This window comes from Naegleria fowleri (genome assembly GCF_008403515.1).
Source record: "Naegleria fowleri strain ATCC 30894 chromosome Unknown tig36, whole genome shotgun sequence".
Classification (NCBI taxonomy): domain Eukaryota; phylum Heterolobosea; class Eutetramitea; order Acrasida; family Naegleriidae; genus Naegleria; species Naegleria fowleri.
Genome location: NW_025407968.1, coordinates 264311 through 276732, shown reverse-complemented (window position 1 = coordinate 276732; position 12422 = coordinate 264311). Strand labels below are relative to the sequence as shown.

Here is a 12422-nt window from a genome sequence, read left to right as displayed (position 1 = left end):
TTACTCAGAGTAATTTTACTTAGTAAACTTTTCGATTCGATTTTTTATTGAACTTTTTCACTCGAGTTCTTTCGAGCTTTGAAAGTCATCCGCAATGACAAGCTGCTAATGAGAACGCTCAAGCTTGAGAGCATCATGAGCATGGATGATAAATAAGGGGGTAAAACAATTCCATAAAATGGCCACAACACGCCACATGCCAATGGAATCATAATCATATTGTAACCAAGAGCAAGAAAGTGATTCAATCGAATTCTGGAAAATGTTTTGTGTGAAAGCTCAATGGTAGTCACGACATCTCTCAAATCAGAATTAAGCAAAATAATATCTGAACTCTTAATCGCAATGTCTGTACCATCTCCAATCGCAATACCAATATCTGCTGCTGATAACGCAGGTGAGTCGTTGATGCCATCACCAAGCATCGCAACAGTATATCCTTGTTTTTTAAGTAATTCAATATATTGGCACTTTTCAGAAGGGGTCTTGTCGTACAGATACTCTAACTTGTCAGAGCCCAAACGAGAGACACATTGTTGTACAGCTTGCTTGTTGTCACCGCTCATAATCACGCATTTGATGTTAAACTCTTCTGTTAATGTTCTAATAACTTCAGTAGCTTCAGGTTTCAACTCATCATAGAGTGCAATGTATCCAATTAAAACATTATTGACAGCGCAAAATACCACCGTGAATCCTTGTTTCAAAAGCTTTTTCGTATTTGCAAATTTTGCATCTTTTGGATTATCCACAATGACGCCTTCTTGACTCAAGAATGAGGCTTTTCCAATCAAAACTGTTTGTTGTTTGTTGTCTCTCTTGTTTGTGAAAACATATTTCAAGCCCTTTCCTCCAACAATGTTCAAAGAGGTGTCCATATGGTCAAACATGTTTTCAATCTTTGGTGAAAAATATTGAACCATTGCTTCAGCCAAAGGATGTTCGCTGGCTCTTTCAGCTCCAACGATCATTTCAAAAAAGTCTTGCTCATCAATGCCCACTTTTGAAGCATCCTCATGGAAAAATCCATAATCAATCACAGAAGCTTTTCCATTGGTAATAGTTCCAGTTTTGTCAAAACAAATGCAGTCTACTTTGTGTGCAATCTCGAGAGGAAGTCCACCTAAAATCAAGATACCATTTGAAGCACCAATTCCTGTTGCTACCATGATTGCACTGGGTGTTGCTATTCCTAGGGCACAAGGACACGCGATTGAAAGAACCGACATGGAGAAGATCAAAGCGAATAGCACCGAATCTAATCTGTTGGTTCCATTATTAATAAATCCTAAAGTTGACGAAAAATACCAAATTCCAAATGTAATTAGAGATAAAGCAATGACTGCAGGAACAAACACTCGTGAAATAGAATCAGCAAATTGCTGAATTGGAGCCTTGTTATGTTGAGCTTGTTGAACCAATGTAATGATTTGCCCCAATACACTCTCTTGACCGGTCTTGATGACTTTCACAATAATGACTCCACCAGACGCAGCTTCATTTCCAGAAGAAAATTGTTCATTGACAGTGCCTCCAAATACCTTCGAGCCCTTCTTCTTGAAAATTCTTTTGGATTCTCCTGTCAACATGCTCTCATTAACAAAACATTGTCCTAATACAATAATTCCGTCACATGGTATGGTATGACCACATTTTACCATGACATAATCTCCAACGGATATTTCCTCTACAAATACTTCTCTTGTGCGGGTACTGAATGTCAAGTTTTCTTCCTGAACTTTATCAGCAATTAAATTTGCTTTTGCAGGTTGTAACTGTGAGAGAGCTGATAATGATTCTGTGGTCTTTTTCTTGGCAATAGACTCGAGATATTTTCCCAAGTTTTGGAACATTAACACCATGACACAAGTTTCAAATAAATAAGAAGGGAATTTTGAGACTGCTTGGCCAATAATTCCATACATCTCTAAGGTTGTGGTAATTAGCAAAGCAACAGAATACATGAATGCAGCATTTGTGCTGAGTGAAATTAGAACATTCATGTCTGCATAAAAATTTCGAAGTACTTTCACAGCCTGTACATGATAATGCCATCCTGTCACAAAGTGAACTATGGCAGTTAAAATCATACATCCATAATTTACAAGTAAATAATTAAGCTTATCTTTGGGCGAATAATTATATCTCACTTTGTACAATTCGTAGCCTGAATAATTTCGTTTGTTTGAAATAGTAAGTATAACTACAGGAATAGTAAATAGTAAAGAGATGATAAATCGGATTTTCCAAGCATTGATGGTTTGTTGTGCTTTTTCTGCACTCTCTTTTTCTACATGATGATGTTGCTTTTGCTTTGATTGTTGTTTCAAAGAGGCCTGAAAACCAACTGATTCAATTGTTTCCACAATTTGTTGAATGGTAATTTCCGAAGTGTTATAGGTGACACTTGCGGAATTTGTCATTAATGAAACTGATGCATTCAAAACTCCTTTTGTGTTTTTCAGTGAGTTTTCTACTTTTCCAACACACGAAGAACAATGCATTCCTGTTACATCGAGTTCAATTGTTTTTTCTCCATTCATGGAAATGGATTCCATTTCATATTCCTCATCAAAATCAGAGATTTTCTTTCTCACGGATGATGAGGAGGATTCATAGCCAATACCAAGCAGTACCTTCAATGATGTCCAAAATGAAGGCTTTTCAGAATGATCATTCCCATCATCTTCCGATGAGTCGTTTTCATTCAATAATAACCTTGAAGATATGTTCGTTATATCCTCATCTTCCTGAAGATCCAAATCAATTTCTTCTTGCTCTTCTTCTTCTGGAGGAGAAGATGTCGGATAAGCAGGCATGGTCGATGTGGAGTTTGTGGTTGATAATCCCGACAAGTGTTGTTGTTTGTTGATGTTTGTACTATTTTTTGAAAGGCTTTGAAGAGCTGATGGTGTTATGTGTTGTTCGAGTAAGGAACAAATTTCAAGATCTGCTTCTTTGTCATTCGGTTGATGTTGTTGGTCCGAAGTAGAAGAAGTGGAAATAGTAGGACGGTTCTTTTTGTTGCATAAAAGCAGAAAAATTGAAGGAGAATGGAGGGAAGATGATTGTGAGGAGGATTCATGGAGTAGTGGAGTCACTAAAAGGTCTTCCATCGTGAGGCATGAGTCATCATCGGCAAATAACGGCACGGATTTGGATAATAATTGAGAAATTTCAGTGGTTGATGTTTCGTTCATTCCTAGCGAAGATAAGCCATGATTGTGATTCACAAAGGCTCGAATTTCAAAAGGAATAAAACTGGTGTGTTGTTGGATATGTGTCCGAATATTCTCAAGCTCATCATCATAGAGCTCGGAAAGGCTTTGATGATCCTTTTTGATGAGAAGAAGGGACTTGTCATTTACCACACAGACAAGTCTCTTCTTTTCAAGATCAACATGATGAGAGAAGGATCGGTTGTTGATATTGTTATTACTGGGTTTCATATTATTATGGTCGGTGAGTTGTTGCTGTTGTGGTCCAAATCGTTCCGAGAGATAGTCCTGTATCAAGCGAGTCACCAATCCGGAACAACTACCACATCTCATGCCTTCAATTCTCAACTGAAAGACGACCCATGATCCAAGTGGTTTCTCTGCTGACTTGTGATCAGTATTATTAAAACTATTTAAATCCATCATTTCGTAATGAAGTAATGATGGTTCATTATTATTAGTACTGAGAGGAACAAGTACAAGGCGTTCTTTCAAACATCCCGAGAATAACCAATGTCGTTCCAGCCATTGGTTTCGGACAAGCTGTTGTTGTTGTTGCTGCTGCTTCTCTCCAATATTATTTTCATGAGGGAGTGCCAGTAACAAGGGACGAAACCGTTTCCATGGTGAGTTTTGTTGTGAATGATCGACTACCTCCTTCTTGCTCATCTGTAATGATGAGGACGGATAATACATGGCACACATGACGATGATGTTGGACGTGTGTCAGACGGTTTTTCTTTAGTGATCGATCCGATTCCTCAAGAGTTGTGATGGTTGAAGGGTGTGGTTGCTGAGGGTGTTGTTGGATTCATGAGGAAGGACTCTTCAGCTGCTTTGGTGATGTCTGAAGAGAAAAGGAAGAATCTGATTGGAAGAGAAAATTGATTTGGTAACTGACCTATAAAGTGCTGATCTGAAGAAAAGACAACTCGACTTTCCATTGGATATTAATATTTACAACCGTTCTATCATAATAATGTGATATTTATTGTAACGTGTTAATGTTGTTGTTGTTGAATATTTACAAGAGAGTATATCTGAACATATTTAAAACCAAATATTGAGTTTGTTGTTGACTTATTTCATAATAGCCAAACATCTCTCAATCATTGGTCCCTCCTCAAGATCACTCTTTGAAGAGGCATGATGAGTCACAAAGATTCCATTCAATTTATCCTTAACAGTCTTACTAGTGGCAGCCACTTGAAACTTTTCCTTTACAGATACCTTCGAAGGACACCAAACAATAAAGATGATCTTACTTCTCAGTCCTTCTGAGGCAGTATCTGGGAGTGAGGAAGAAGCAGGTTTCTCAAAATGCAAGTGATAGCAAATATATCGAGTATGATCCATAGGAAGTTGTTCAGCCAAAGCCTCCAAAGATGAAGCGTTGGAAAGTTCTTCATCAATATGAAGAGCGTTTTCATTCATGGCCAATACAAGCATCTTGTGGTCCTTGTAGGAACCCTTTCCCATCTTCATGCTAGTGAAAGCTTGAAGAATGGAATCATCCACATGGGTTTGAAGCATCATTTGTTATTGGTGATAGAAGGGAGTCTAATAAGTGTGGGTTCAAGCTCGATTTGAATTTGTTTTTGTTGTTGTGTTTGGAGGTGGCAATGCAGTCTGTGGTTTGTATTTATAGTGCTCATGAAGTGGGAATAGTTGTGGTTCATGCAAGTAATTTATTGTGATGTTTGAGGAGTTTGAAAGATAGGTGGTGCAGTAGCCAATCAGATTCAAGCACTTTGATAAGCGGAAGTTTTTGAAAGATTGGTGTGAACAAGGAACATGATTCATGTTCACAAATCCGTTGAATTTGTTGTTGTATTGGTGAAGTTGATCCATCAACTTTGTCTGAATGATTCAATAATAATGATTGAATTTGTTGTTGATATCAAAAATCACATGTGAACAAGTTGAACGTTCTTATGAGAAAAGACTTTTAGGATGCCAGTTCTCTGTTTATGTTTACAATCGACTTCTCTTCTCTGTTGGTGTCTTGTATCCATCACTTTCATTTGCAATTAAATAATCTACAGCTTGAATTTGCTTAATTTGCTCAATCTTCTCTTGACTTGGAAGAATGACCAATGTTGAATGTTCCTCAACAAATAATTTAAGAATTTGAACGTTTTTGTGTGAATTCTTGACAATGCAATGTTCCAACAAGAGTGCAGAAATTTGAACATGAGCAATAGAAAAGGCCAATTCTCTTGCAAATGTGGTCAGGACTGATTGATTCGAATGATTGGTTTTCAAATAGTGTTGAATTTCTGAGAGCGCATGTGAAATGGTTTTAGCAGCTTGTGAAACATTGGAAGAGGTTGGTGAATTGACCACTGAATGGATATGATCAGAAAATGCTTTGAATGCTTCTTGTCCTGTTTTTGGATGCAACAAAACTCTAAGAACGTCCAATGAAAGAATGTTTGTGGTTCCTTCCCACAATGCAAGAACTTGAGCATCTCGTAATAATCTTGGAATTCCTGTGTCTTCAATGTATCCCATTCCACCAATCATTTCTAAACCTTCACTCACAACTTGAATAGCTTTCTTTCCAGTGTATAATTTGATGATTGGTGTGAAGAGACGCAATAGATGAGATTCAGCTGCTGTTGCAATTCCACTTTCTTCACGACCCATCATTCTCACAACATCCATCACAAAGTGTAAGCATCCAGTCGTCTCAGTGACCATCTTTGACAAGTGTCTTAAATGAAGTGAGTTGTGTGACAAGAGTTGACCTCTATTGACGGTTCTATTGGCAGAAAAGTCTTGAACAATGCTAATAATTCTTCTCATTTTAGCAACAGAACAAGTTGCATTGTAAATACGAGTTGTGTTCATCATGATGGAGATGTATTTAACTCCTTCTCCTCTTGGGCTGACAAGTGTTGCTTTTGCTCCTTTAATTTCTATTTCAGCAGTTGGCAATGCTTTTGTTCCAAGCTTATTTTTCAACTTGTGAATGACAAGACCATTCAATTTTTGTGTCTTTTCATCTCTCATCTTGACGAGAAAAAGTGACACTTGATCATCGAGTTTTCCTGTTTTTTCACATTTAATTTTGGCTAAAGCGAGAGTCATTTGTGAATCGGTGGCGCTTGTGAACCATTTGAAACCATCTAAAATGTAATCAAAATCTTTGACATGCGTGGCAACAGTTTCAGTTCCTGACACGTCACTTCCACCCTTTTTTTCTATTCATAACAAGTGACAGTTGGCAGTTAATTGAAAATATAATGTAACAATGGTAAATCAAATGAAAGAGATTTCATGATCATCATTAACACTCTCAACAAACACTTACCAGTCATCCATTGTCCACTGGTCCAAAACATCTTTGGATCTCTTGAAGTCAAATGATTTTTACATTCTTGAAATAATTTCAATCGTTCCGATTCCGCTTGTGTCTTTGCAGGTGGCAATGTCTTCAACATGTGTTCCATCAATCGAGCAGCAGCATCACCCATTGCAAGAGGACATGTAAAAACACTTGAACTCGGATCAAATAAATACAACTTGGCAAATTGATATAATCGATGCAATCCATGTTCTCCTAAATCCTCTCGTTCATAGCCCAATGCAACAATTCCTTCCCGAGCACTAATTTCATTCAATTTTTTCCAAGCAGGATGTAATTCAATATGATCAATTCGATTTTGCCAAGCATCATATTGAAATAATTGTGGTTGATGTCTTTCTGCCAAATCAGATATTTTCCAAATGGTGGAAGTGACTTGTTCTCCGAAATTTGTCAAATCTTTTCTGATTTGATCTTTGGTGGATTCCGAAAGAGAAGGAAGAACATGGCTTGAAAAGATGTGTTTATCAAGAATTTCCTGAAGGGCAGTGTCTTCGAGAAAGGCATTCCCGAGTGTGGGTGGAGCGATGGTGTGAGTCGTGATCGAGAGAGTTGACATTTTTTTTGTAATTCCTAATAGTCGTTGTTGAGTCTCTCTTAAAAGATGCACTTTCCAAACGCCCCTATCATGAGAAGGATTGAATTCATCGATTTGATGATTCGAATTTTAGCAAAAAGAGGAGACTTCTTGATTTCCAAATTTGGGAAAAGTTAAGTGGAGAAATAGAACAAACCAAACCAATCAATAGTGGATTGGATATTCTTCAACATTCAACTGACTCTGAGGATGAAAATGGACCTCCTTTCTCAATATCCCTTGAAACTGTTAAAAAGAACCTTTTCTTTGCACATCACCCATTGCATCAAAGATTTTCAGAAGATGAATCAATACAGCTCCTCGTGGAAATTGTGAAAAAACAAAACGATAGGATGTACTATGAAATGAACACGTTAAGAAAGGAAAATGATAAGCTAAGAGAGGAAAACCCATTGTTATTGGTAAGAGAAGAAAGATTGGAATTCACTTCAAAATTTTGTTAATACTTTCATGTCTTCCCTTAATGAAAAGAAATAACATTCGCTGTCAAGAAACAATAAACATTGGCCACACAATGGAGGCTGTAATCCTCTAAATTTATGTTCGTTTCAGGATTTATTGGCTTTGTAGTTAAAGTGATCAGGTTCCATCATGCCAAACATTAAAAACGAAAAGATTGACAAGTAAAGTATGAACGAAAGATTTTACTTGACCAGCAAATCACGAGACAATCCATGAAAATGCATCTTGTTTGCCACCTTAATATCAAGATTGCCAATTTTTCATGAAACATTTCCACAAATTCACCAAAATAGGAAGTATATTGTTCCAAGATGTCCATTTCTTCGAAACTCTTGAATCCTTACTGAACAGTTGCCGAAATGTCTTTCCATTCAATCTTCTGAGTGAGGTGATATTGCAAAGGATCTTGATATTTACTGTCAGCAGCTTTCTTGTCAAAGACCACATCGTTGTTGTTGTTGAGACAAATATGAGCGACTTTATCATCGATTAAAATCTCTACAAGGACATTTTAATATTCTCAATAATTATATTGTCTTCAAGAGCAGATAGGAAAGATTAATTCTTGAAAAGAAGAAATAATCGTCCTTAAATTGAACAGTATCAGTGCTAAATGGTGTGAATCTCTTGTTTGAAAATGGTTTCAAACCTGAATCCACAATAAAATCGACTCCAGAGATGAGCTTTGATAAATCATCGGTGCTAGCACCAAGTGGTGAGTGGACGAGCAACTTTTCTCTCAGGTACAACTTTTCTTCAACAATCACGTGAGTTCTTGTTTAATTTCTGTATTAAATTCGAGAGTCCCTTCTTTATTGTTGCTTTGATTGTGGTGGTTTCTCGAATGATCTCACTACTTTCTTAATAATTGCAATACATTCTCTCAATTGCTCTTCAGTAATCACCAGTGGAGGAGCAAATCGAATAATGTTGTCATGAGTTTGTTTTGCTAAAAGTCCATTTTCTTTCAAGCTGGTACATAAATCATACGAATTCTTGCCATGCATTCGACTGTGATTCATCACAAAAGCATTGAGAAGACCCTTTCCTCTGACTTCATCAACAATTCCTCCCTCATGAACAAGCTCTCTGCATTCTTGTCTGAAAATTTCACCAAGTCTAGCTGCGTTCTCAATCATGTTCTCATTTTGCAAAACTTCGAGAGCAGTCATTGACACAGCACATCCAAGTGGATTTCCACCATAAGTACTTCCATGTGTGCCTGGTTCAAAAACATCCATCACTCTCTTGTCAGCCAGAATGCATGAAACTGGGAATACTCCTCCTGACAATGCCTTTCCCAAAATCAAAATGTCTGGTTTTTCTCCCTTAGATTTATCCAATGAGTGCTCGTAACAAAGCATTTTACCAGTTCTTCCTAAACCTGTTTGAATTTCATCACAAATCATCAAAACATTATGTTGCTTACAAAGCTTGTAAACTTCGCTTAGATATTTTTCACTTGGAACCCTCACTCCAGCCTCTCCTTGAATTGGCTCCAATAAGAAACCAGCAACATTCTTTCCAAACTTTTCCAAAAGCTCTCTCAAAGAATTCACGTCATCATATTTTGCAGTTAAAACACCTGGTAAGAATGGTCCGAATCCATCTCTTGTTTCATCGCTATCACTAAAACTAATGACACCAATAGTTCTTCCATGGAAATTACCAGAGCAAGCAATAATAATTGCTTCATTATCTGGAATGCCTTTGACCTCATAGCCCCACTTTCTGGCTGCTTTCAATGCAGTTTCAACTGCTTCAGCTCCGGTGTTCATTGGCAACACTTTTTCGTAGCCAAATAATTTAGTAACGTATTGAGCCCATTGGCCAAACACATTGTTATAAAAGGCACGAGATGAGAGTGTTACCTTTTCTGCCTGTGATTTCAATGTCTCGAGAATTTTAGGATGGCAATGTCCTTGATTGACTGCACTATAAGCAGAGAGAAAATCATAATATTTACGTCCTTCTGGATCATAGACAACCACTCCTTGAGCACGTTCAAAGACTACCTTCAATGGATGATAACTGATTTAAGACAATGTTGTACATATAGTGCGATGATGATGATGAAATTTTGATTGGGTCATCGGAATCAAGATAACAACAACAATAATAATCATGATTGTTAAAATGATGAAAGTTTGATGAACATGTACATACTTGTGTGCTGAATAATCGTTCTCTAATTTCATAACATCCTCACTACTCAACTTCTTAATTTCATGTTGTTGGCCCATACGGGTTGAAAACGAAGCTCTTTGGGAAAATCGTTGATTATGGTTACCCAACATCATCATTGCTGAGTAATTTGCAAAAAACCGTTGTTGCTTGCAGTTTGATGATTTCAACACAGAATGCATGACAGATTTCATTTTGTGGATTGCGGAGTTATTTTTTTTCGGTCTTTTTTTGGGCTTAATTTTAAATGATTCCACCCCAAGCTCATGCCCCATCATTTATTCAAGAAGGAGGATGATACTACTATCAATGAATTGAGATTACAGCCTGGTTAGTTTGAAGTGCATCTATCCGTTCTTGAATTGAGTTGAACCATTGGTTTTTTTCAGTTTCATTTTCTGCTTTAAGAATTATTTCCTTTGCTTCTTCAAGGTGAGAAGATTGCGGGTCGGTTTTCAAACATATTTTAAAGGTGTGATCTTTCTTCTCATAATTATTCTCGATGTATGATTTTGATAAATCCAAAAAGTCTAAAGCCTTTTTTGAAGTGTCTTCATCTTCTAACACCATCAAATGTGTCTTGGTTAAAACAATAAATCTTCTTTTCCATGATTTAACCTTGGTTTTCTTTGACAAGAATCCTTTCAAGATAATAAAACCACTGTTGTCTACACTGTTGGTGTTATTAGAGGATGTCGTTGAATGTTTTGATTCATTCTTTGAGATTGACTCTTTTACAGCGAGAGGAATAAAGTCCTTATTAGCCTTAATTTTCTCGAACAGTTCCCTAAACACTTCTTGATATTTTTCGATCATGATCGTGATGAGTTTTGTTCCCTTTGTTTGAAGAACGAGAGAGGAGCTAATTGTGGCTGTACTTGCATTAGGGTCCTCCTGAAATAAATTAGGAGCAAAAATTATTGCCAAGTTGCTAGCCGTCATTTGATTTTCATTGCTCTTGCAATGGATATGATACAATAAATGTAACAATCTGAATATTGAAAAAGGTGTCGTGAGATCGCTATCATCTTCTCACGTTGTTACATACCTATTCAATAACAAACAATTATAATAAGGTATGATAGATACATCTTGAAATACGTTCGCCAGCTCCTTAATTATTTCTTCTTCATTGTCAAGTTGTGCTATTCTCTTGAAAATATGATAAGACTGAGGAGGAATTAATTTGGCTTGCCGAATATATTTTTTTGTGAGTCCAGTAATGACATGAATATTAAGAGATCTTAACTCCACAACCTTTCCTGAATCGATTTTCTTTACCAGTATTTCCATGTCCTTCACATTTCCACCAATTCTAAATAATCCTTCTACTGAAAGTCTTTCAGATATCACAACCATCATTTCTTCTATGAGTGCTGGTATTTCGTGGCCCATTTCGCTTTTACGGGACATGACTGTTAATAAATCTACTCCAAATTCCTTAATTTCTCCTTTTTTGAAAAGAGTAGAGAAAAAATCTTTGGACATATATCTTCCACCTTTCATAAAATCATTCGAACGAATGCTCTTTTTTCGCTTTACAGAACTTCTTCTTGCTTGAGGTGTGGTTGGAACAGATAACATAGTGGGCGAAGTATTACTGGACGTGGGAGACGGGGAATCTTGCTGTGGTGAGGAAGAGGGAGGAGATTGTACCTCAATGCCCATTCCAACAGGAAAATCACACATGGCCGACCTAGAGAGATTCATTCCATCAGTTTCTTTTGTTTCACTGCTTGAAAACTTAAATAAGTGACTCATGCTCTTTCGATTATTGAGGGGAGGAGGTGTAAATGTTTGTGAAGGATTTCTCCGAGTTTTTAAGTCATGTTCATCCACCTCAACTTTCATCGAATCTCTGGTGGCCGTGAAGGTTTCCGGATCGCTATCGTACTCTTCCACAAAGTTTGCATTGTTGGCGATGGTATTAAGGAAATATTGTTGTGCAGTTTCATTATGAACAGTGTTGTCTGTCCCAACCGTGTCATTATCTTCTTCATTACTGTCATCGTCCCAATCTTCATCTTGCAAATCTTCCAAATTCACTCCAGCCTGCTTCAACAGATCTGAAAATTCCATCACCGAAGAACAACTCAAATGCTTTGATCTCTTCTCTATCTTGGAAAGAGAGTTGTCGGTTAACTCTCCCAAGTGTTCATAAGTACCAGAGTAAAGAGCTTGAGAAAAGGGTGAAACAATTTCACCAGCTAATGAAAGCGGTCGTGGTGAGAAGCGCTGAGGGTTTCGATCCTTACTGGTTACTCTCGATCTCACAGAAACAGTATCATCTGAAGGAAGAGGAGGTTCCTCATCATCATCGGCATCGAAAGGATGAGCAGGAACTAAAGTCGTAGTAGTTGTTTCCGCAAAGTGAACGGAAGGAGTGGTTGTGGTACATGAGTAAAGGGAGGAGGTAGTGGTTGTTGTTTGGTGATCCATGTTGGTGCGGGGAGGAGAACCAATAGTACGGTCAGTCATTCTAACGACTTTCGTTATTCAAGCATAATATTATTAAGGAACACACGTGTTCGTGTATTAAGCGTTGTTATTAATTTGCAAATTCGTTGTTATTGTTGTTGGTGCTGATGTT

The 12422-nt window shown here is 37.3% G+C and overlaps 5 protein-coding genes across 5 annotated transcripts; all 5 read right to left on the bottom strand.

The window, feature by feature from the left end:
* Nucleotides 1-44: 44 nt before the first annotated feature.
* Nucleotides 45-3923, bottom strand: FDP41_004104 (uncharacterized protein; the record flags this gene model as incomplete). The annotated part of the gene is made up of 1 exon (XM_044707483.1): nucleotides 45-3923. The coding sequence occupies one exon, from the start codon at nucleotides 3921-3923 to the stop codon at nucleotides 45-47; it is 3879 nt and encodes a 1292-aa protein (XP_044561522.1).
* A 375-nt stretch (nucleotides 3924-4298) lies between these two features.
* On the bottom strand, nucleotides 4299-4754 carry FDP41_004103 (uncharacterized protein; the record flags this gene model as incomplete). Its single annotated transcript, XM_044707482.1, has 1 exon — nucleotides 4299-4754. The coding sequence occupies one exon, from the start codon at nucleotides 4752-4754 to the stop codon at nucleotides 4299-4301; it is 456 nt and encodes a 151-aa protein (XP_044561521.1).
* A 438-nt stretch (nucleotides 4755-5192) lies between these two features.
* On the bottom strand, nucleotides 5193-7147 carry FDP41_004102 (uncharacterized protein; the record flags this gene model as incomplete). The annotated part of the gene is made up of 2 exons (XM_044707481.1): nucleotides 5193-6424; nucleotides 6535-7147. 2 exons carry the CDS (start codon nucleotides 7145-7147, stop codon nucleotides 5193-5195), a joined length of 1845 nt encoding a protein of 614 aa, XP_044561520.1.
* Nucleotides 7148-8460: 1313 nt separating this feature from the next.
* FDP41_004101 (uncharacterized protein) lies at nucleotides 8461-10026 on the bottom strand (the record flags this gene model as incomplete). The annotated part of the gene is made up of 2 exons (XM_044707480.1): nucleotides 8461-9679; nucleotides 9815-10026. 2 exons carry the CDS (start codon nucleotides 10024-10026, stop codon nucleotides 8461-8463), a joined length of 1431 nt encoding a protein of 476 aa, XP_044561519.1.
* A 112-nt stretch (nucleotides 10027-10138) lies between these two features.
* Nucleotides 10139-12271, bottom strand: FDP41_004100 (uncharacterized protein; the record flags this gene model as incomplete). Its single annotated transcript, XM_044707479.1, has 2 exons — nucleotides 10139-10823; nucleotides 10881-12271. The coding sequence occupies 2 exons, from the start codon at nucleotides 12269-12271 to the stop codon at nucleotides 10139-10141; spliced, it is 2076 nt and encodes a 691-aa protein (XP_044561518.1).
* Between the last annotated feature and the right edge of the window lie 151 nt (nucleotides 12272-12422).